At 40.4% G+C, this 25,970-nt stretch overlaps 1 protein-coding gene across 2 annotated transcripts in view; it reads right to left on the reverse strand.

Annotated features, from left to right (window-relative positions):
* Positions 1-25,970, reverse strand: part of EIPR1 (EARP complex and GARP complex interacting protein 1) — a 199,286-nt gene that overhangs the window by 56,374 nt on the left and 116,942 nt on the right. For both annotated transcript variants that reach the window (XM_025203386.1, XM_006022970.3), the window contains exons 4-5: positions 23,636-23,792; positions 7,508-7,607 (exon numbers count right to left, since the gene is read on the reverse strand). In XM_025203386.1, coding sequence (XP_025059171.1) covers positions 7,508-7,607; positions 23,636-23,792 — 257 coding nt within the window. The remainder of the gene's footprint in view (positions 1-7,507; positions 7,608-23,635; positions 23,793-25,970) is intronic.

Below are 25,970 nucleotides of genomic sequence, written 5' to 3' on the forward strand. Positions count from 1 at the left end.
CAGGGGTCCCCTAGCTGTGCCCCATAAGCACGGCAAGCTCCCTGCTTATCAGAGGCTCAGCATTTGAATGTCTATTCAGACCTCTCCAAATTAGTTTTTCCACCAGAACAAACCTGGGGGAGTTCTTCCCAAGCATTTGAATGTATGTACGCGGCCCTGGAAACACTCTCCTCCAAATGACTAATGAATTCTTATGAGCGTGTTTTAAAATGGTTGCAAAAGCAGAGCTTCTCTCCTCTTTCCTTATTTTACTTTTGTTATTTGCTTTCCTATGTTCTAGGTAGAAGCATTAGAAGGAAATCAAATTAGAGTCGAAAGAATGCCTTCATAGTAAGGAAAACCCAAACACTGACAAACAGGACAAGGGCAGACAAGTGCTAAGATGCTATTAGAGACTTCCTTAGCCTGACGAAGGGTTTTTGAACCCGAAAGCTTGCTTAATAAATATTCTCCAACTATTTGGGTTGGTCTAATAAAAGATATCAAATTCACCCAAGGAACCTTGTCTGCCTATGTCCTTAGAGCAACACGGCTACAACCTAAACCCCTGCAAGATGCTATCAGTGGCATTCTTTTTTCAACTTCTATTTTTCCTTGTAAGTGGAGACATATGAATGTCTGCTAAAGTCTTTCTTTGTAAAATGAAACACAAAATGAAGACATCAAGTTTTAAAAGGAAAAAAAACCACTAGTGGCGATTCTGTGAAAATAATTAACCTGAAGCTGTGTTTTTCTCACATCTCACTTTTCAGTAATCAAAGTAAAGTCCTTGAAAACCTGCTGATTCTGCTTGGAAGGAGAAGTTCCCAACTGTCCAGGGTAATTCTGTAACCCTCTTTATAAAATCAGAAAAATCTTTAGTAGGAAAAATCAAAGAAAAATAAACAGTACCGCATCCTGATACTTGAAGATGAAGGGGACAGTGTATCCTGACTTTTCATAATAGGGCTTTATAGGAATAATGAAAGACAGTAATTTAGGAGCAAAATGTAAACCCGTAACTGCCACACACAACAAAACTGATATTCAGTCAAACCAGAAGCAAGGTATTTTTTCAATTTGTACTATCCAATGGATGCAAAAAGACTAGAAAACAAAATAATTACTACATAGCTCATTTTGAATAGACGGGACAAAACTTGCATAGCTGATGCTAAATAAATAAATCCACAGTTTTGTCATTAAGATTTTGTGATTAGGAAATGGAAGGCACCAAGTATCCATGTAGTCTTCAGCTGTTGCAAACTTATTGCATTTATCTTAGTAGGCAGTTCTACCCAATTTAGTGATATTCAAACTGAAGTCCAAGTACAGAAATAGTACCTGACACTTTTTTTTTTTCTTCAGCAAGACCTACACAGACCCTGTAGACATTGCTTGGATTCTAGACCTTTCTCCTCAATTCAACTAATGATTATAAATGACAAAGAATAGCTAATTTAATTGCAAAAGCTAATGATACAGTGAGCATAAGATTAGATTCACACCAGAAGGGAAAGTCCTCAAATAATAATAAGAAAGAGAGAAAAGTTTGGTTTAAAATTATTGTAGATGGAGACAGTAGATAGTATGCTTATTTTAGTAGATAGTACGCTTATTTTATGTCACCATTCAAGTACTTTGTTTGCACATCCATACAGTAAATGAATGACAACTTTTTCTTCTTGCCTTCAAGACTCTTCCTACATACCAACATAAGAAATCTTGTGCAATTGATTATAACCTACAAATGAACTGTAAAAGACTCTTATGCTCACTCTTTTAAAAAGAACTTTTACATAAAGGCTTTTGATTACACTTCATTCTTTTTTCCTTTTTAATTCTGGTGAGATTTTCTCTGTTGTACGTTGAAGCTGATTTTTTTTTGATTTGGTACCAGTTTTCAAGGCCAACACAGTTTTGTTAAGTTTTGTTAAACTTCCCAAGTGGTCTGTTTTTGTAAGTGCACTGAAAAACTTTACAGTGTTTAACTTTTTTTTCAGTTGCAGTGTACTTGCATTTAGCAGCACATTTATAGGGAACTGCACAAAGAAAAAATTTCACCTTTATCTATATCACATCTGTACATAAATTCCCTTTGTACATGGAGGTGATAGCCAGATAGAAACTATATTTATCATTTGCCTTTAGTAGCACCATCTGTCTTCTTTCCACTAACACACTTCCATGGAATTATATCAACATTCCAAATCCCTGAATACCTTTTATAAATCATCCTTCTAGAGAAACATTTCCTCCATTTTTTTCTTCTTTATTGTGGAATTTCTCCTCATCACAACTAAATTTAGTCCTTGATCAGTACTTCTACTCATAAAATTGCTTTGAAATTCAAAATGTCTATAGTTGATGTTAATACAACCAGGAAATTAAACCCTGGAAAGTTAGCTTCCCAGACTCCCAATAGTGAGCGAAAAGCCTAAGATATTAAAGTTATGACCATTTGAAGTTTAATCATCTGATATTCTGTTTCAGGGCTGTTAACGCTGTTTCTAAACCTTCCTTTGAGCCTCATACCACTGGACTCATTAACTATAGCAATTAGTTGGTTACATATGCCATATTTAATTTAAACAGGCAAAATCAAACAAGATGAAAACACCAATTTTTCTAACAATGAATATAACAGGACAAATCTTAAGTGTGTGGGAGATATAAGTTTGAGTCAAGCCTTCAAGAGTAAGCTAACAAGCAAACCGCCCCTTCTAAAAGTAAATATTATTCACTAAAGTAGTAAATGCCACCTGAGTGAAAGACGCTTAGAAAACTGCTGAGGGTGGTAGATTAATCATGGCAGAACTCTAGTTCCCATGGAGAGGGTGAGGGAAGACTTAGTCACAAATAATTGGCATTTAAAGATTACAGGACATAAATAATGTACTCAAGCCCAAGATATCAGATTACTTTAGACAAATATTTAAGAGACGATATAATCCTGCATTGCCCTTCTTGAGAAACAGCCAACAACATCTAAGTGACATCGCTGACCTCTTCAAACTAAGGCTGTTGCACAAGCCATACCAAATTGTCCTAGGGGTATAGATGGCTACTGGTAGAGGCAGCATAAAATTTTGAGGCACTCCCCTGTATGTGAGCCCATCCCATAGTACAGGGGTTGTCACCCGGAGGTCCGCATACCCCTGGAGGTACTTAAGGCGGCCCTAGGGGGTATACATGGGTGGGAGGGGGCAAAGTGCTGCCACGCAGCATCCTGCACAGGCGTGCCTGCATGGTGGCAGCGGAAGCTCACATGTGGCGGCTGCTACTGCTCCGCATCCAGCCACTCTGCGTCCAGATGCTCACCACCCCCCGCCAGCAGCTGGGGGTACACTGCTCCACATCTGGCCACCGGCGGGGTACAATGATGCAAAAAGGTTGAAAACCCCTGCCATAGGACATTCAGTGGTCCCTGAGCAAATGGTATCCAGAGGCAAACACATTGCTGGCCTCTACCATATCTACATCCCTTCATGGTCCTAACTGAACAAATCAGTCATGCGCTGACATACTATTTTCCATGGAATTTTATCTTAGGTTCTTCATTAGATTTCATCGGACTCTAATTTGGGTTATTCAGACTTTCAAGAACAGGCACAAAACTGATGTCATAGGCCACATCTACTTAGTTCCTTTACCATTGACCTTGCCTCCTGAAGCCCTTATTCTTCCATCAATATCTGATACACTACAGGAATATTTTGAAAGTAATAACATTTATAAAATATGCTAGGTAAGCAACACTAGCTGAAATACTGAAGGATCAGCAATCTTTTGAATCAAAAACTTTAAGGATATAAGTATTGATTTCCAAAGTTATGCTGAGATTAAATAGCTTTGTTATGGCTCAACCAGCTAGACAGTCATGGGGAAAAGCATACTCATCTTGAAAATTATGCTTAGACTCCAACACTAGTATTGGAGACGAGTTGGAAATCATAATTACACGTTCACAAATGTCTGCATGCCAGAGAAAGGATGTTAATTTAGAGGCAATGAACAGTAAATGTAAGATGTTTTACTGAAAGCAAATTTTAGTAACTAAACCCCTGACAAAATAAAATGAGGAAAAAATAGGAACTTTACATTCATTATAACATCTTTTTAATTAAGAAAGTATGACTGGTAACAATCTGGACAGTACCCCAAAGGAAACAGTATTTGATACAGGTTACAAATAGGGAGAAATATGGTAACTTTGAGATTATGACTGAGACAGTGGTCAGGACAGTGAAGTCTAATTAACATTCACAAGAACTTTAAGCAAGGAAAGACATGGATGCCCAAAGGGAGGAACGAGGAGAAGGAAATGCTTAACAGCCTGAAAGAAACCAGTACTTCAAAACAGACCAGAAGAGCTATAGCCTACAAGCAGACTTTATTCCAAAAATACAGTTTCTCAACAGGGGTTCTCCAGAGTGTTATGTAAGAGGAATTTAGAAAAACGAGGCAAGAAATATAGAAATAGTGTATCTAATTAAAAATCACAGAACAGAGATTTGCCAACCAATCTCTGTTCTCTGCCAGGAGACGGTGAATTCTAACCAAGTGGTGATAATGAGTGATTTCCAGTATTCACATATTAACTGGTCAAATAACATAATAGGACAACATTTAGAGAAACAGTTTCGACACTGAATGATTGATTTTGGAGTACCTAGTTCTGAGCACAAAAGAACAGTAGCTTTTCTTTATTCAGTCTTAAGCAAGACATGAGTTAATTCATGATACAAATATAGCTGAGGCACTCGATAATAATAACCAAAATACAATGGCGTTCAACCCTTCCAATGGACGCACAAGCTACCTATAAGTGACACAGTGTTACTTAACTTTGGAAATATAGCAAGACCCTATAGTTAAAAGTAAAATTCTTACAGGTGGCGAAGATATTAATTAAAAACTGAATCTCAGAAAACAGAGGCACCATGGAACAGAATAAGAACCAGGAAGACCAGAAGGAAACTAATGTCACTAAAAAGTTCCATTTCAGACGTTAGTCAAGCCACACAGAAATATTTCTAAATACTCATCTGACCCCAATGAAATCAACAAATAGGAACAAATTATAATAGATCATAGTGCTAGGAAGAGGGGTAACATTTTTCTTGGGACGAGTTGTGCCTGTGTTTGTCCTGGATCACAAAAGTCACAGGATTGGCATGTACATACATTTCCCTTCCAATCAGGGTCTTAGCGAGTGGCTGGTTTTCTGCCATTGAGTCAACAATAAAGTCCTGAGACCTCCATTCAAATGCACTTTGCTATGTCCCAGGACAAACTGTTAGTGTTTCTTCTTCTACTAACCTTTTTAGGGTTTGTTCCAGGACAACGGACATAGATGTCTAAATAATTGCAATTTGTCCAAAGAAAATTTTTTTCTAAGGTCTGTTTGTACCTTAGAATAAAAGAACAATCAGAAAGGTCAAAAATGAATTTCACTGTACAAATGAAGTTGTAAAAAAACAAACAAGTGTAAGTATTTCAGAAGTATTATACCTGCAAGAGAATCAGTGGGTCTGCTGAATCACTCGAGTTAAAGGAAACAATTCAGAAAAGAACTGAGGAACTAAATGATAATCAAGAACATAAGGATGACACTTAAAGATGAGGCATTGTCAGAGAGAGGTGTCAGAAAAAGATGATACAACAAACCAATCATATAAAAAGGTAATATATTCTAATAAAGTATACAACAACTCATTAAAACAATCACTCTTCCAGAGGAGTAGGGAGTGGCAAATGCTGTATCTATATTTAAATTAACAGTTGATATTTAAGATAGAACTGATCTGGAATTACAGCCCATAGACATTATATCAAATTGTTCAAAACAATCATTAAAAAGAAATCAAAACACTAAGAAGATCACAGTGTGATAAGGTCTTAATCACTATTATTTTTGCAAAGAGACAAAGAAAAATCACATCTCACTAATTTCTTACATTTCTTTGAACATGTCAGTGAATTAGTGGACAAATAGGAAGTGTTCCACATAATTTTATTAGACTTCCAAAAGGATTCTGACAAAGTCCTACATAAGAAGCCACAAAAAGCCCCGAGACTATGGGATGAGGCAAACCAGTGCATGGTCAAAAAGTGGCTAAGAGGCACAAAACAAAGAGTAAGATTAAGGTTTAATATTTTCATCATGGCAAATGATTACCATTGAAATCCATGTAATAGGTTCAACATTATTTAGTACATGAATTATCTGAAACAGGGGAAAAGTAGTGAGGTAGCAATAAATGCAGGGGGATAAAGTTACTTAGGTTAGTCAGGATCTGAAATGACAATAAAGAACTTCAAAGACCTATGTACAATCTGAAAGGGGAAAACAATGACAAATGAAATTCAAGACTGATCAAGGAAAAGTGATGCATATTGGATAGTTAAATTTAAACTACTATTACACTTAAGAAGGTTCTAAATTAACTGCATTAATTAAGAAGAGGACCTGACTGTCATTGCAGACAGCTCAAAAGACATCTTTGCACATCATGCAGCAGTAGTCAGAGAAGTTAGGACATACAAGGAATGGTGAGTATTAAAGAGAATATTATAATGCCCTATAAATTAATGACAACTTCACCTGGAAAATACTGCAGTGTACTGGTCAACCCATTTTAAAACAACAATGCAGCATTAAGGTGGTCTAAAGAAGACATGACCGATTGAGAGCATATTACTAGGAGTAATTACTCATTACCACAGTTAAATTCTTGGATGCAACACAATTCTATCACAGATTAGCTATTTACTTGAATGTCAGAGTTATAATTGACATCAAAAGTTATGGAAACAATTTACACTTTATGCTTCTGCATTCAAACCAACCTGTACCTACTGAAACAGGGATGAAAACAGGCATGTGAAACATGCAGGTATCCCACATTAAACTGCTGCATGATTTGACACCTTCTTCAGAAACCTACAATACTAGCAACTTTCAGAGACATCCCACTGGACTTCATGGATTCCTGATACGGTATGGCAGTTCTTGTCCTTCTATGCCATTTGGTTCACACCTATTCACCAGACTATAACTGAAAGAGCTCTCAAGGAGGAATGGGGTTCACTGGCACCTTGGGTCATTGGGTGTCAATTCAAGAAAACAAGAAAAAACAGGCTTGCTCTTTGGAGAACAATGGGGGGAAATGCCACCTAAATTGGCCTATTCAACTCCAAAAACCTTCCTAGGCATTATCTGCAGCTACAAAACAGTACAACAGAGCTTAATGTCCGAGATGTAAAACAAGGCAAGAGGTCTGTAACTATGCAATTATCACATTCAATTCATACCAACATTACAGCAATATCAACATATTAAGTTCTAACTAGTACAGGCGTTAAAATATGCTTGAGTTTACTGGCTATACTGAATTAGCCTAAGTTTTAAGGTTAGTAGAAATACGAACACAAAAATCCTCAAAACACTAGTTAGAAGATAACCAATCTGACAACTGCCATGTGTCATATTCAGCCATATCATAATTTAAGTAATATTTCTTACCACTGCCTTGCTTGAGCTTTCTTGCAAATCCCACAATAATAAGTGATTATCAGCCAGTGAAATAAGCTTTTTACCATCTCCCATTGGCTCCCACATAACACTGTAAAAAAGAAACACACACATTTATAATTAAAACAACAACAAGTACAGTAGCAGACAGACATTTTAATTCTATGGGTCTAAATTTAGACTTCAAAAGTAGCTTCTCGTATCACCTTCAGCGGGAGCTTTTTCATGACCAGACTTTAACCATCCTTATCAAGCGCTCAAAGATTTTATGGTTAAAGGAAATGCCAAAATAAGTATCCTGTGCAACTTTACTTGCCATATGTATTTTGTCAATCCTGCTCAGTATCACAGCCTAGATCTCAACACTGGCTTTGACAAAGAGTAAGGGAGAAAACCTAGCTCTCCTATGTCACAGCCTGCCTAACTACAAAAGAGCAATGTTTTTCCTCTTACACCCATTTGCCTCATTTACTACCCACCCTGCGCACTGGATGAAGCTAAGATCATGCAAAATAAACAACATATGATCACATATCTATGAATCATAAATACCGATATAAAAATATCCAAGTTAAAGAACTATATTATGATGTTTCCTAATTTTGAAAGCTGTATTTGAAACATTAATGTTGTTTTTCTATGTAATTTGAAAGTGAACTAAGGAAAACAACCCAGAAAAGTTTATCATGGAAAACCACATGAATATAGATCACAAGGTGATATGGAAATAGAATTAAGGATATCAGATACACAATCTGATATCCTTAATTCCAAACAGGCCTCAATCAATGTAGCTAAGAACTGCCTGCCTGGGAAGCACGCACTCTATTCAGTAATTCCTCTCTCCACCACAGGGAAGACAGTCACCCAGCTACTTATCAAGCCTGTCACCCAACAGCTTGGAATGGCCAACTTTTCAGGCCCAGCATTTGAAGACCAACTTCTTCTATCCCCATACTATGCAGTGTGAAGAATGGGAAGAAGAAAGGGGTAGCGTACAGAAATGATTCAGCAGCAGCCCCACCCATCAGAAGCAAAGTGGTAGGAGACAGAGGGGGCACAAGTAACACCATCTCAATAAACTTTCTAGCCAAGATTTTCTCTCATGAACTGTCTTCACTACTCCCAACCCCACACTGCTAGTGGGGCAAACATTTCTGAAAATAGCTGCATGATATATGCACCTAATTTTCTGTAAGGAGCACGAGGCTACCTGCTATAAGGGCTGGGAAGAGCATAAAATTAGCACCAAGGAATGGAAGAAGTGAAGCTACAACTCATCTCTTCCTGACTCTCCCACCGTCCCATCCCTTAGGTCAAAATAGCAGGATGGGGGAAAGGAGTGGTTATTTCTTCTTCATCCCTCCTGATATGGATCCCTATATCTCCATGTCTATTGTAAGAAGGTCAAGAGAATCAAAGAGTCTGGTACAATATGGGTCATTTGTATTAACTTCTATGATGCTGCAGTATAGTATGCTTGGCTCATTTGGCATATTATAAATTTTGCCATCAAGCCTCCAATAGGTTTTGCTAAGCAAATTGTGCTAGAATTTATAGATGAAATAGACAAAACTACTCCTCTTTCCTAATTCTCAGAAGTGACTTTTCCTTGAAAATTAAGTATCACCCTGAGGCACAGAGTAACATAAAAAAAATTCATCTCAAACTGTTACCGTCTGGCAAATTTCTAAGCCCCTGAAAAAATGCTGATAAAGGAAAATTAACCAGTCTTACCTACAGGCATTACTACCAATATGCCTATAATAATTAGGAGGAAGTAAGTGACATGAAGCCTGTCATTTGGTATCTACATTTAACATCAGATACATTATACCACATAGTTCTATCTGAAGGAACTCCTCTATTAGTTCTTTACAAATAAAGTATTTTTTATAAACAATTAAACGGATAAAATATTAATTCATTATAAGAGATATCAAATTACACCGATTCCTGAATTTCCAACATCCAAAAAAATGAAATCAAAAGCTTAAACTACTTCAAAATTATAAATACTGAATAGACTGGATCATGAAACAGTCCAAGTGTTTCTCACACTCAGTGACACAGAGAGTATGACTACAAATCTTAATGTGATCTTTAATACATTCAAAATTTTAGTATTACTTAACAGGACAGCATTAGAAATGTGTTGGTTTTATTAGTAACAATTTGGGGTTTTATTATTGACAATGAAATCTAGTTTCAACGACTTCTGAAGTGATCACTTGACTAGAGAGATCAAAACTAATTTTCTAAAAATGATTTCTTATGCTTGCTGTGTTTATCCCTTAGTTGCACTGATCACTCAGCACTCAGCTATAAAGACTAGATTCGAAGCTCTTTCTTTGATGTTTTCAAAGGTAGGAAGGAATCTCACATCTTTGAGTGGCACTGAGCTGCAAGGTAAAGAATTTCATAGCTGGAGAAAGTATGCTAATTAGAGCCAATTATAATCCAACTGACATACCTGAGAATGAAAAGGTCTAGGAGCATTTGCTCTGTCCTTGCAAGATGCCTATTTTGCTTCCATTTAATTCATCCTATATGAAAGTTCCCATGAATTGTTTTATGGATGTGGCTGTGGTGATCATTCAGATTTTATGATCTAAATGAAGGTTACCCAAATCACTCTTTGTAACAGGATTTCATTCTGAGTAAAGATGAGTTTTCTATAGTTGTAACTCAATGTTACAGTAATGGAAAACACCAAGGTTTGAAAAAAAGGAAAAAACTCCTGCATACCTCTTTACCACTGGCTACTAGAAGCTTTGCTTATAAAATAATTCCAAAAATTACTGTAAGGTTTTTAAACTGTCAATCATACATGTGTATTTTTTCAACCCTGTATGGGTCAGTAGCATGAAGGTTGAACCTATAACCTTAAGATCCAAACCAAAGACCTCCTGTGTTTTAACTGTGATGCTGTATATGAACCAACTCATTTAGAGACAAAGATGATACAGAGCTGTCAGTGGGTAAACAAAAGCATATGGATAATCGGGTGGATCAGGAGGTGGGGGGGAGGGGGGGTGTAAGGAGTAATACAGTCACACCCCCCGCTTCAGCTGCTGCCACCATGTCTCTGGTCAAGCTCAGCAACTCATGCAGCCTCTTCCTGCATTTGGAACCCAGGCCAGTGCACGACACTGTAGGACTAGGCAGGGAGCAAGCATAGTACTAGTACTTATGCTTGGAGAAGTACTTAGCGGCCCCTTTCTCTGGCAGGACAGAGCAGGGGCTGGTAGCTGGTCCCTGCAAGTGTCGTGCTGTAATCTTGCGTGCTGCGAGATCTTGCGAGACTCACTACGAGCTGCAAAATTTCAAACTTTAAAAGGTCTCAACAGAAGATTTTCTTCTGTTGGGACCAGCTCTTGGTGGGAGATGCACAGGTGCAAGCCTGTTGCACCCCGAAGAGTGAAACCCCCCAGAAGACCCCTCTGGCAGAGCCCTACCGGACCGCCAATGCAGAGTCAGAAGATAAGTAGGGCCCAAGGTGAGCAGCAGTAGCTAGAGGGGGAAGCTGAGCAGAGCTGAGGAGGGTCTCCATCCGTCCCGCCCCCCCCCGCCCAGCCCAGCCCCCAGGGAGTCATGGGACTGGAGCTGTGTGAATAGAGCATGCAAACAGACACTCTAGTGCATGAGTTAGCATGGGAGTGTGCACAGGAGTGTGCATGGAGGGGTCACCAATGGACATTCTCAGCCCCAGGTTGCTCCCCCAGCAGAGAGACACACTACTCCCTGTGCCTGTTGCACCCCCAGGCAATCAAAACCCCGCTATACCGAAAGACAGACCTCCGACGCTGGATCTCAGGTACAGGGAACAAGGGACCAGCCCTCCCCATTCCAGGGAGGGAATTGGGGACCCAGGTAGTCCCCCAGCTACTCAGGAAGCTGGGAAGCCAGGGGATCCCCTTGCAGGCAACTACTTAAGCCTGTCTACCAGGCCGCAGCAACAGCAACAGCTGCTGGTGAGGACCACATGGGGGTAATTACACCCACCTGGTCTACTCAAACCAACACCTAAGGAGCCGAGTGAACAGGGTCCACCCTGCAACATGGTGATGGGCACGTGCAGCACCCCTAGGCTCCCTGATCTGGATGGACCACCCCTACTTGGTACCTTGGAGGTCTTTACCTATGGTCCTGGCCTCCACTCACACAGAACCCTTGTCTTCAGGCTGTGGAGGCTGCCTGGCACAATGGCTGCAGGCTGGGATCTGGGGTTCAAGCACTCCCACTTGTGGGATGTGCTCGCTGATGGAGACTCTGGAGGGCCAGGTGAGGGAGCTCTAGGGGGAGGTAAGCAGACTGTGAACCATCAGAGAACACAAGGAAAAGGTTGATGCTTACTGCCAGGCCCTATACATCAAGAAGGATGCCACAGAGACCAGGCAGAAGACCAGGCATGAGGGGTGCCCCTACTGACAGTGTATGGAAATTGGTCACATCAAGCTCAAAGCCACAATGTGCATCAGTTGCTCCACCAAAAGCCCTACACAACAACTACACAGCCCTCTCACCATTGACAAATGAGGCTATCACATCCTTCACACCGAAGACAGGACAGGAACAGCCGCCCCCACCAACGAAGCAATGAAGCGTGGTTGTTGTGGGAGATTCCTTGCTGTGGGGAACAGAAGGTGCCATTTGTAGTCCAGATCCCTGCACTCAAGAGATCTGCTGTCTCCCAGGAGCCAGGATCCAAGATGTAATGGCGAGGATGCCAAAACTGATCCATCCTGTGGACCAATACCCCTGCTCCTTGTCCACACGGGCACCAATGACACGGCAAGAAACAACCCCAGGAGAATCATGAGTGATTTCAGGTCCACAGGTGCAAAGCTCAAGGAACTAGGAACACAAGTTCTCTTCTCCTCAATCCTTACAGTTAGAGGCCATGGTCATCGGAGGGAGAAGCGCATTGAGGAAGTCAAGCGAAGACTTCAGAAATGGTGTCACCATGTTGGTTTTGGATTCCTCGAACTTGGCATGCAGTTTAACGGCTCTGGTCTACAAGCTAGAGATGTTATTCGCCTCACAGGCAGAGGGAAGAAGCTCTTCTATATGAGAAACACTGACTTGCTGAGGAAGGCTTTAAACGAGGCGTGTCTGGGGAAGCGAGGGTAGATTCCACTGCTGTACACAAATCCTTTGGCCAAGATGACCCAAGGGAGAACTTTCAAGTAGGGGACATCCAGACAAGTACCAATGCCCTGAGGCACCTGAAGTGGGACAGTAAACCTGAGCCAACTAGGGGTGAACTCAGGTATCTTTATGGGAACCCCAGAAGCATGGCCAACAAACAGGATGGACTGGCACTCCTTCTGGCAGACGAGGAATTTGACCTCATTGCGCTGATGGAGACCTGGTTATTGAGGGCTATAGGTTCTATAGGAAGGATCAGGTTGGGAAGAAGGGAAGAGGTGTGACCCTCTATGTGAAAGAGTGGTACCCCTCCCTACAGGTCACGTTCGAATGCAGGGCCTTTGGGTCTCTTGAGACCCTCTGGGTCAAGATACAAAGGGGTTCAGAAGAGGGGGACCTGATGGTAGAAGTATAGTATAGACCTCCCTACTAAGAAGAGGAGAGCGATCAGGCATTCTTTAGGGAACTGACTGAGAAAGCCAGCACTAAAGACCTGATTGTCATGGGTGACTTCAACTATCCTGGTGTCTGCTGGAAAGACCATTCAGCCAGCTCTAGCAGATCAACCAGCTTCCTGGCAGTTATTGACAACCTGTTCTTGACACAGGCTGTGGAAGGACTGATTAGGGGTAAAGCCACTCTGGACTTAGTGCCGAGCAAAGGGGAAGACATGGTAGGTGACCCGAAGATTGGAGGTACTCTGGGCAACTGACCACGACCTGACTAGGTTCACCGTCCACTGAAAGAACAGAAGTCCTAGACTTCAGAAGGGCAGACTTTGGTAAACTCAGGAGTCTAGTTAAAAAGCCCCTCTGCAACCAGCAACTGGACGATTTGGGAGTTCAGGATCAGTGAAGCTTCCTTTAGTCATTAACTAATGTAAATGTTCAGAGGACAAAATATATATTTGCTTGTATATTTGGGGAAAAAAGATCCATGGTGAAATAAGGCCTCAGAACTCTTGCATTTTTTTTTTACTTGATGGGTCTACATGTTCATTAATGCACTGTAGTTACTGCGAATTAAGTTTAGTACTTGCAGTAGCACCAGTGCACGGGTTTATATAGATGTTAACTGCACAATAGGCTAATACTACTGTGCAGTAGTGTATTAGCATGAGGTTCTCTCGGCACGCTGCTGCACAGTGTTATTAGGCTACTGCACAGTTAGTGTGTCGTGTACACACACCTGCTGAGTAGCATTTTTTTTCCCAATTCCCTCCCACATTATGGCTTACAAACTTATAAGAGGCAAGGAAATCTAGACAGTGTACTGAGGACCCATTTCAGCAAAGTACATGCCTTTAAGCATATGAAATCAATTGGACTATTCACTTACTTAAAAAGTTAAGAGCATGGACAGACATGCATTTGAAGTGCCCCAAATTCTACTCCATTTGAGAGCACTTTAAATTCAGATCACTTCAGTGCTGAATAGGTGTGCACCTCCCCTTCTGCTCCCCTCCTCCACTCCCACTCCTCATCCAGCACCACCACTGCCAATACGCTTCAAAATTGCTGCACTGATATGTGCTGCAGTACTCTACAACAGGGGGACAGATAGGGGTTGCTCAGTCCTCTGGTAACCTAGTGCTCTGCTCCTCCTTTGTCTCCTCCCATGGTGGTAGTTAATGGGGGAGGGGGAAGTCCAGCGGCCAATGAACTTTCCTCTCTTGTACACTCAGCTGTCTTAAGAAACCTCCAGAGGCTGAGAGGCATGTCAAGAATCTTTCTTTTTCCCCTTCTGTCCCTGCTGCCTCACACGGGAATATGTGGAATACTAGGATTCTGGAAGACATGGAGTGGCAGACATTTCATGAAGCACTTCAGAGATGTTCCTTATTTTTTGAAAATCAATTCTGAAGCATTTCTGCCATTTCTGAAACACTTTGGCAATTCTCACTGTTTGGATCACTTCAAAAGCGCTTAGAGAGCTTTAAACAGCATATGCTTGCTGAATCAAGCTCTTGACATTAATTCTAGTATCTTAAATACAGGATAATGTATTAAGGATATTGCTGGAGTGCAAAGAGACATTGGTGGACATGAATTTAAGTGAAAGTTAAAGACCTATTAAGAGTCTCATTAACAAAAATAATGGTCTTCTTTGCTAGCCAGCTAATACATCAAAGTTACTTCCCACTGAAACCCCTATATCTCTATGTATATAATTGATTGCAATTAGTTGATCAAGGTTTTTAATACAGCAATACACAAATGATTTAGTCCACTTAAAATTACTAAAAATATCAGGGAACATTCATGAGAAAGAATGAATCAGTGACTAACCAGGTTTTACCCATATGCACTCAGTTCTGGATATTTTTCAGGAAATGACAAAAGTAGAAAATAAGACAGCTAGGGGACATGATGGAACATGTAAAAAAGACGAGTTAATGGTCCCATAGTAATGGTTACTTAATAATAAACATCCTATTAAGGATTCAAGAGTAGGAAACTGCATTCTTTAGTAAATCACAAAGCAGTGGTAAGCAAACAAGTCTTACACAGGAACAGCAGTGTTATATGGAAAAGGATGGAAGCCATACTCTAAAAGAAGAACCCTTGCTATATGGTAAGTTTTCAAAAAAATTCTTCTCTATTAGTCTTTTATATTTTGTGCAATTGGAGACAGGTGATGGAGAATATAATTATGCAAAATGAAACAGGTGTGAAAATTATTTTTAAGTGCTGACAGTTCTTTGAATCTGTCTGCAGTGAATCAGTTTCTCTAATCCATGTGTCATAATAGCTCTGAAGTTTTGTATGGTGGTAAAGAAACTGAGGGGGCTGAGACAAACAATAAATATTAGCATGATGGTATTATCTTTGGTCATTCATAAAAAGTAGAAAGGGTCCAAATTACACCAATGACTCTTCAACTGAATAACCCCTGCATACATGCAGAACCTGCATAGGTTCTTGGGGATCTGCATGCGTGGATTTATTTTTAGCATCACGGTTAATATGTTAAAATACATGTCAGTTTTCATTTGTTCTAAATGTAAAAGTTACTCATCAATAAAAGAAATTAATTACACAATTCCTTAATTAGTGGCACATGTGACAGATTCACATGTTAGGGCTGGAAGGGACCTCATGAGATCATTGGGTCCAACCCCCCTGCTGTGGGCAGGAAAGGCTGCTAGGGTCAAATAACCCCAGCAAGGTGCACTTCCAGTCTCCTTTTGAAGATCTCCAGCTTAGGTGCCTGCACCACCCACACTGGGAGTCTATTCCAGAGTCTGGTCACATGAACCGTGAAGAAGTTTTTCCTTATATCCAGTCTGAAACCTTCTTCTAGGAGTTTATGACTGTTGCTTCTGGTTTTCTGCTGGGCTGCTTTGGTGAATAGTTGTTCACCTAGCCCCTGATGGTCTCCCCTGATATATTTGTAAGCTGCCACCAAATCCCCCCAAAATCTTCTCTTTTCTAGGCTGAACAGTCCCATATCTGTCAGCCTCTCCTTGTATGGCTTGCTCTTCAGGCCTCTAATCATATGTGTGTCTCTTCTCTGGACTCTCTCACATCCTTCGCCACATCATTCTTCAAGTGCAGCACCCAGAACTGGATGCAGTACTCCAGCTGCAGCCTCACCATTGCTGAGTACAGCGGGAGAATAACTTCCTTAGTTTTGCTTGAGATGCACTGGCTGATGCATGCCAGCGTATTGTTTGGTCTGCTAACTGTAGCATCACACTGGTGACTCATATTCATTTTATAGTAAATTATGACCCCCAAGATCCCTTTCGGATGTGGTGCTAGCTAGCTAGTGTGACAGAGCAGTATAAAAGTGTACAGAAAACTAAGAGGAGAAGCTATCAAAGGGAAGAGAAGATAAAAACGAAGGAGGAAGAAACATAAGGGGATGTAGAGAAAAATTAATGTAGGAATGTGCTTAGCCTGCTGCAAATCTTTGAAGGAGAAACAGTATTTTAAACTATGTTAAAAAAAAAAAAAAGCACAAGAAAGACAGCAAAGAATTTGGTAAGATATGATGTTGCCAAAATCAAGTGAGGGAATACTGTCTTTGCAGAGGCATTGGGTGGAAAGAAAAAGATGGATATTACAGACTCTTTAGTACAAGACATTACAGGATTTGGTAATATCCCAATGTAAGTGCAGAAACAGAACAAACAACTGAAAAGGACGCAGGTGGAAAAAGGGTAATGGAATAAAATGGCAGAATGATGGGGCAGGGGAAAGAGGGTGATTTTGATTGTAAAGTTAAGTACCCAGGTCAGAAGAATTCTAGTTACTACACTGTCAACACATGTAGCCAACCAGAGAGCACTGTACAGAATTTAATTTATTCTACCTATAATTTAAGGATGATATGACTAAGGGTGGAGAGATCTGACAAGATCACAGCCTGAGATTGAAATCCAAGTTGCTGTACCTTCTATCAGTGTGTCATATGAATTTCTCTTTGTAGAATAGCTATTTCCTGAAGAGCTCATGAGATCATAGCCCAAGAATAGCACAACTGTAAACAGCACTAGTAATTACCAGGTAGAACAATATTTTTCATTAAAAAACCTGATACCTTAAGCTCCTCTTTCATTATTAAAAGGCCCATACTGAAAAGTTACATGAGGATTAATAAAAAACCATCACTTTGAATACCATACTGGCTTAATTTTTAGTCATTAAGAGTGACCTACTTTATTGACCCATGGCTTTTCTTGCACCTGCACGTTTGTTGTCCCCAGTTCTTGTTATTAGTATAATTTGTTGCAATTGGCTTAAATCCCATTTTCCCATGAGCTTCATTGGTTGGTGTATTCTGAGTAGGCATCAAATGCTTGTCTTTTTCAATCAAATTTCTCTGTATGAATTAAAGTTTTGGTGGCTCGTATCCCTCCTAATTAAAAGGATAAAGGGAAGCCAAGGAAAGAAACAGAAGGTATTTTTGCAGAAAAGAACTAAACCTGCCACTGTTACTCAAGCATGGGGTTAATCCTGCCACCACCGATTTGCCAGACACATGGCTGCCTCAGAAAAGCTGAAATGGGGGGAAAATAAATGTTGCAGATACCTAATTCTCATTAAGTATGTCACTACTGGTTTGCTGACTTGCCTACCAACTTCAAGTGCAAGCATAAGGAGGAAGCAACCAACCGGCTCTAACAGAAACAGTAATGTGAAGATCATTTTTCCCCATTTAAAAGGGATATGTATGCAATGTAAAGAGAAGTCTCTAAAAAAGAGACCATCTTTAATTAAAATACAGCAAATACAGATTTGGTTAGGGGGCAGAAGGCATTTATTTTTCATGTTATGATTGAATGCTTTTATAAATGCAAAATTAAATAATTATTTGTCTAGAAAATCGTCTTTAATCAATAAAGAAATGTTAATGCCTGCACTAATACCAAGAACTTTTATGAAGTAGGAAGACATTAAATTTGCAGAACCATTCCTTATTCTGATAATTTAACTTACATTTTTTAGATTACTAAACAAAAGCATGCTTAAACAGATTATAGGGAAAGTGAAAAATACCCTAAATATCTGTTATTTTAAATGGAGATATGGTCAAAAAAGGGGCTATGGAAAAGTGATTACTTTTATGTTAGAGGCCTGCTTCCTGTTCATCTACTTGGTTTGTTGAGAAAAGTCATTTTTTTAATTTTGTTTGTTTGTTGATAAAAGTAATTTGTCAAAAATGTACACCCTTTTTCTCTGGTTCAGGAGGAAGAACTGAGCAGAACATAGCAGAACTGAGCATATTTGGGTGAAAATAAAAGGTGATATAATGGTGGAGATTTCCCAAGTTAGGAAGAAGAGGTAGATTAGGCAGTCTTCAAGGAAGTGACAAAATTATCCAGAAGTCACTTGTCACAAACCCATCCATAGGGTAGCCTCAGAGCCTTGAGTTTCTCCCCACTGCATTGCCACTACCCCAAGGAACAAGCTGAGTTTGCGCCAAGATCGCTCCCCGTCTCCGCAAGCCTCAGGTCCACTGCCTTTATACTGCACACTGCAGCTGCAGTGAAGGATTCTCTGCCAGCCCCAGAAATTACTATATTTATCTGAATAAGATGACCCCGAACTTAAGATGACCCCAAAATAATTAGATTCTCTACATGGAAGATTTAAACGTGTATTATAATTTTCCATGTATATCATTTAATTATTGGAGGATCATCTCAAATTTTTCTTCCACTGTTGCAGGTAGTGGAGGGAGACATGACGAGGCAGTAATGGGGCAGACAGTATGGGAGTGATAGTGAGGGAGATAGTAGGGGAGCATGTGGTAGGGCAGGCAGTGAGAGGCAGGGGCGAGGCAGGCAGTGGAGGAAGCAGTGGGGCACAGGCAATAGGGACAGGCAGTGTGAAGGCAGTGGAGCAAACAGGCAGCTTGCTCCCTGCCACCTTTTCCCTCCCATTTACCCCAACTTTGTGCCTGACCCCCACAGCCTCAGACTCCCACTCTCCTTGCCCCATCCCCTCTCTTCTCTCCTCCACATCTCTTCTGCCACCCCACACACTCATGTCCCCACCCCTTGTGACAGCTGAAAATGATGCCTGTGTGATAAAGGTGCTTGCTGAAGGCTCTATGAAGATTATATCAAGTGTTTTTCTGTATTTGTTTAGATATTAAGCTATATGTTGTTGCTAAGAGCCTAATTAAAGTTTAAGATGTAGTAAGGCCTTGTATAAAGTAAGCCCTAGTAAATTTAGCAAAGCCTTGAAGTAGTAAGGCCCTGTGGTATAGTTAAAATTAACCTTATCAAAGGAATGCAAGGCTTGTACTGCTATTAGTCAGTCTAAAGACAGTGGAAGTAAAAAGAATCTGAGTAGCTGTAAGTTATCAGCACAGCTCAGAAGTTATAAATTGACTGAAACATCCGGAAATCATTCAGAAGGAAGATACAGCTCTGTGAAAGGGACTAATTAGCTGTTGACCTGGATCAGTGGGCCCCTGGATCTCGAGGAAACCAAAGACTGAATACCAGGGTCCTTTCCGGTACCTCTCGGACAGCGCTGATCTGGGACACCTGACTTCACTGAGCTTTGTGGAAACAGAAATTTGTCATACATGAAGCATCAGAGGGGACTGCCAATAAATTGCTGACGCAAATTATTATCATCTGTCATTATCTGTCTTAGTATACTACGCATAGTCATGTTTTGTCAATAAACCTTTCTTACCTTTCTACCCCCGACCATACTCTCAATCCCGAACCCTCCGCTGGTGGCTGGGACACCCCTCCTCCCTCCTGTTTTCTTCCCCACCCTAAAGTCTCTCCCTCCCTGCCTACCCCTGCAGCTCCCCCTTACCATTGCTCCAGCACCAGCAGACTATGTCCCGCTGCAGCCTGGGGGCACTGAGCAGGGCTTCAGTGCAGCTTCACATGGGGCAACAGGGGCTTGAGCCTGTGGAAGCAGAGTGGCAGGGTGGTGGAGGGCAGGCAGAAGCCAGAATCACAAAAGCTGTCTGCCCCCCACCACTTCATACTTGATTGTACGACCCTTTGCCCTTCTTTTAAAATATAAGTTTATCACTGTCTAGCCAGATTTTCTAAGCACATTTGAATGGGGAACAATACACAACCCAAGTCAAATGCTGATTTTCAACCATTGACTGTTGTCTAAGTGTTAACAGGTGACAGTTATCAAGTTAATTATTGCCTTTCTAAAACAACCTTGGCTGAAATATAATGATATATAAAAATGACATTTATATCAAATATTATAACATACATGGTCATGAGAACAAAAAAATGGAGAGGTTTCCAAAAGCTACAATTAAGAGACCGAACACCATAAGTGTAAACCTAATTTGGGCAAGCAGATATGCATGCCATATGGTGAAACCCCAAAAGTAGCTCTGCCTTGGGGTGAATCCATGATAATAGTATTGATGGGGGACTTCAATTTTCTGGATAAGTGCTGGAAGAGCAATGCAGCCAAACATCAAATGGTGAACAGGTTCCTTACTTGGGTGGAGGACTTTCTGTTCAATAAAGTTGAGGCTCTAACTAAAGGATTCCCCATCTAGGATTTTGTCACGAAAGAATTAATTGAGTATGTGAAGGTAATGGGTAACCTGGGAGAAAGTTATCATGATATAACAGAATATACAGTTCTAAAATGGGTAGTATTCACAAGAAAAACTAGCCAAAGCCACACCTCTATAAATTATTTGGAAAAGATGGGGAATGATGACAGGAAGATTTAAGAAGTTAGCATTTGTGCAGAAAATAAACAGAATTCAAAAAGTGGCAATGTGCGAAAATGCACCAATAACAGGGATTGACGTGATAAAAGGTACTTGTAAGTAGTAATACTGAACAAACTGGTAGATGATAGGAGAGGAAAACGTGGAAGGAATCCACTATGACAGAGGGAAAAATGAAATATGATGTGAACATTATGTAAGGAGCTGAGAGATCCTACTGGTGGCACCTATATGCAATTCTAGCTTCTTGATAGCTGAAGGATCTAAACAAATTGTAGGGAATTCATGGAATAGCAATAAAAATCTTCAAGTCCTGAAGAGACAGAGATTTACAAAGAAAAATTAAAAACTAAGTTTACTTACTATATTGGACTTTAAGTATTGAAAGTATGCAACAACAAAGAATAAATTGTTCAGTATGATCAACAAGAAGTAGCAGTACGCAAATGAAAGAAAGAAGCTAAATATAATGAAAAAAACAATTAACAGTAAAGATACAGAGACTGGGGAATACACTGCACTAGTGTATTCCAGATATATACTTCCAGCCGTATAGAAGACCCAGTCCTGCCCCAACAAGGAGAAAAAACAAGATGACCTAATAAGTATTTTCCTCTTCCTGATGCTTAGAGGAAAAGTCTGCAATGAAATCTAAGTCAGTGGTTACCTTAATAAGCATGCTTAGGCCCTATAGTCAACTGTGATCCTGCAGTTGAAAAAAAATCAGCCAAATTAACTACCTTGCCACTATTGTGTTGATTCTCACCTTTTAGTTAAGAGGGAAAAAATCCTACCTCAGCCAGATGTCTAAAAAAAGGGAAGAGTTTAAGAAAGTAGGGTTGATTTCAAGTGCTATTCCCTTTGGTGCACTTTAAATTGGCACCTACAAGAATTTTACTTTTAATTAATGGACCTATATGATATGGGTCCCTGTGATAACAGGGTGTCGCAGAGCACTTAGGTGCCCTGCTCCTAAGAAGGGTGAAAACTGCTAGGGGAAGAGTCCTAGCAGGGAGTAATGAGCACAGCTGCTGGTTGCCAGGGCAACCAGAGGAGGTCAGCTGACCAGAAGGGGCAGGGCCTGGCTCCCATATAAAGCCCAGGGGCTGAGGCCAGGCGGGCCAGGGAGGAAGGAGCTCTCCCTGAGCAAAGCCGAGAGGAGAGGCCTGACCGCAGGTACAGCCTGAGCCGGGTAAAGGATGGAACATCCATGTGGTGTTTTGAGGAATTATGTTTTAGCCGGGCGGCTTTAATTTATGTTACAGCCCAAGGGCTTGCGTTTTTGTTGCTGTTTAAATACCGGTGGTTTGGGCAAGGCTATTAGGGGTATCATAGGGGGCACACAGCTGTGTGGGGACCCCAGTGCCAGCGAGAGCATGGCATTCGGGATGCAGTGACCCCAGCCCCAGAAAGGGGGGGCAGCTTTATTGGGAAGACCCAGGAGAGGGGGCAGATTTATTGGGAAGACCCAGGAGAGGGGACAGAGCAAGACAGGGTCAAGCAGGGCCCAGAGAGGGAAAAAGGGGGCCAGATTATAACAAGGCCCAGACCGAACAGAGTCAATTCCATTGGCGAGGCGTGGGCTGCGGTGTAGGGGAGGAAACAAAGCCGCAGATAGCACCCCCTGGCATCGGGGCAGTAAAAGGGCAGCCTCCTGCTAATTAACATCAATTGACAGAAAGGCATGGCAGGCGAGAAGGCGGGCGGTTGCCCCAGGAACAGGTGTGCGGGCCACGTTTAGATCGGCCCAGAGCAGATACCTGTTACACAGGGATTGAATGTGGTGACCAAGAAGATCCCTTCCTCTTCTATGTTCCTAAAACATTCACACAGCGACACTGGACACTTAAATGTATGATGCTACACTGAACAAACTCAGCATCTGTACAGGTGACTCAGCAACATCTTTGATTTATGATGTCTCTTCCCAAATCAGGAGAGGTATTTTAAGAATTCCTTACTGGTGGCAGAGGTGGCAAATCTGACATTATCTTGTCACTGTGTTTAGCACTCTGTCTGATATATGAACACAGCCAATACCAAAGCAAAATGTTTTCCTGTGTCTAGTATTTTTCTTGCCAATACAGAAACAGAAAATGTCCAGGTGGTTACAGCAGATGCCAACTAATGATGCATATATGTTGTGAGCTATCAGGTAAGTGTTGCCATTTGGGTTTCTGTGCTGGTGCAGGGGAAGGTAGAAATATGTTATATAGATATGCACTTAGCAAGGCACTCATGAATACACTGTGAACAAATTTCAATTTCTCTTAATCAAATAATAAAAAGGAGAGGCCTCTATGATACCCACTGCAATATTCCATCCTTCATTATAAATTCTTGGGACATAGAAAAGAATAGTTAAATGTACTATAATCAACTCTTATCCCTAATGACAATAAATTACTTACATTTACACCAAACGGGGCTGCACACAGACAGCAAAACAAAGATCAAAGTGCGATATCCAAATTATATTTTGTACTAAAACTGATATATTCCATTAAATAGGCTACCTATGTGCAACAAAAGAAGAAAAAGGTACGCTAGAACAGTACACAGGCTGTTACACCATATGTGTTTACAGGACTATAATAAATGTTTTTAATCTATGAAACATCTGGGACCAAAACAAACAAACAAATCAATTTGTACCCTTTTTAAGATAGAATGGGTTTATAGTGTGTAATCCAGCTTTTGCAATATAAACCTGCAGAAAACTAACAGCATCGGTCTATCCTTTAAGCTTTTTCTAGGAGTATAAAATATGCAGAATCCTACCAGGCCATATTGCCACGGGCTGTGTTGTCAAGGTGACAGAGTAGCTCCAGGGTTTGAGTGTTGCTTGATGAATCATCAGGGGATTCATGACTGCCTGATTCCAATTCCTTCGGCATCCTCCAAACAGCCGCACATGTCATGACTTTACTGTCTGAAGCTAAGCAGTAGAGGATAATGTCAACAGATCATTGTATAGGAGACACATTTTGTATAAAGTGCACCAACATTTACACTCATTTATAAGCAGTACACATCTGCTGTTTAAAATATTATTTTAAGCTGTACTCAAAGAATGCTGAACATGGATAAAGGTGCAGGCCTCAAGTTAATAATCATAACTGAATGAAGAACTCATCATTAGCACACATTTAACCCCCTTTTCTATGTTTTAAAACTCTAATTCAGCTCTGATGAAAATGCAGTTCTCCTGACAGTAGATATTCAAAGTTTGCTCATCTCAACTGATGTTAGAAATGAAAGTGACCTCTTGCCAGTGGTTGGTTTTCACCCAAGCAGTAATAATTTAGCTACAAATTTTAACATCCCTTTTTGTGGATTTACTGGGTTACACCCACCTTGTGTCTATGGCACATATACAGTACATCCTTTGCTATGAAAGACTGTTTACCAGAATGATTTGTGTTCAAAATAAATATGTTCAAGTGTCTCCACCTCTAATTCCAGCATACAAATGAACAATTTCCTAAAATATAGGATATTAACGTAGAAAGAAAAGCAGCAGAATGTGTTTAAAACAGTGTGTGTAAAATTAATTTTTAAAATGATACAGCAAAATATTGGTGCATCTCTAACGCACAAGCCAGTAATGCCATGGAGAAAAACAAAGTCACAGGGCCCATCTCTCAACTGTCTCACAGCATGCTTAGCAATTTGCACCAGTACAAAGTGTATGCAAGTGATACTAGATAAGAATGGCACACGCATTTTATATTGGTGCAAATTGTCTGGTCCACGGTGCACAAAAGATGGAGAACAGGTCAGTACAAGATAGCATTGTGCAAAGATATCACTGTGCAAAGAAAATCTCATATTTCAGGGTAGTAACAAGTTTGTCAATAATAAAGAGATGGTGTCTAAAGCAGGGAGTAGGGAGAAAGGGGGTGAATTTGATTCCATATTAAAAAATATTCAAAGTAAAAAAACAATGGATAAGTAACAGTGAAGATATGCATGTATAGTCACTTAACATCATGGCGCTCTCTCATAGTTCTTATAAATGATTCTTAGTACATTCAACTGGTTTTAGTCAATGGTGACAGATTAAGGAGCTATGAACTAAGGACATTGTGTTGGCTTTGACAGCCTGTGGAAAGGAAAAAGGAGAATCTGTACTAGAAGAGTGATTTAAAAAAATAATCATTAAAAAAATAGGTAAGTCAGAAAGTGGCCTTCTTGGACTGTGATGTCAGTGATACACTCGTAGGAAACCCAGCAGCATAACAACTAGGGTCTGCATCCTGGGCAGCAGGCTTGGTGGCGAGAGCTGAACTGGCTGCAGCAGCAATCACAGCATACCAGGCTGCTGCTGTCATTCTTAAGCCCCCTCCAAGCGGGAGCCCTGGTCACCTACTCCTCTAAACTACTGAGCATCCATATTGTTAAAGAAACTGGTCTGGGCATTAGCAATAAATATGAATAAAGCATTCTGAAGAGATTAAAAGATTAATATAAAAAAATAGAATAAATAATACATCTTAAATCTCAGAGAGAGAGGCAGGAAAGGCAGCCACTTACTAAAGTAAAACATAGATGAAATTAAGGAAAACCAATGGAAGAAAATGCCAATCAGTTCCCTGAGGAAAGGCTGAGGGAGAGGTTCATTTTACGTTGCAGAGTTCATAATACATGAACATTTGAATTTGGTGAACTCTTCATACTATGAATGTGAAAAAAAAAAATGCCTCAATTTGCTTTCACATGAACAACATCTCTAGAAAAGTAAATCTACTGGAAAGTTCCCAGTCATTTGTAACCATGTTACTAGGACTCTGTTGCGAGTGCTGTCTCATCACCCAATGCTACAACATTTAAGGCAATCCCTCCACCTCACAAATACAGATATCAAATCAAAAAGAAAAAGCAGCACATTATAGCTATTTTTCCCAAGAGGCAAATCGATGCACCCCACACCTAAGCATTTTGCGTTATATGAATCATGCAAATACAATGAGCACTTAAACTGAACTGAATTTACAATATGTCCTGTAAAGACAGCATTTCCTGAAAGAATGCCATGCCTGGATACTCAATATATGTGCTCTCATTGCTGATAAGTAACACTGAAAGGATCACTGTACACACAAAGTTTCCGCTC

Source organism: Alligator sinensis, unplaced genomic scaffold (genome assembly GCF_000455745.1).
Source record: "Alligator sinensis unplaced genomic scaffold, ASM45574v1 scaffold832_1, whole genome shotgun sequence".
NCBI classification, from domain to species: domain Eukaryota; kingdom Metazoa; phylum Chordata; order Crocodylia; family Alligatoridae; genus Alligator; species Alligator sinensis.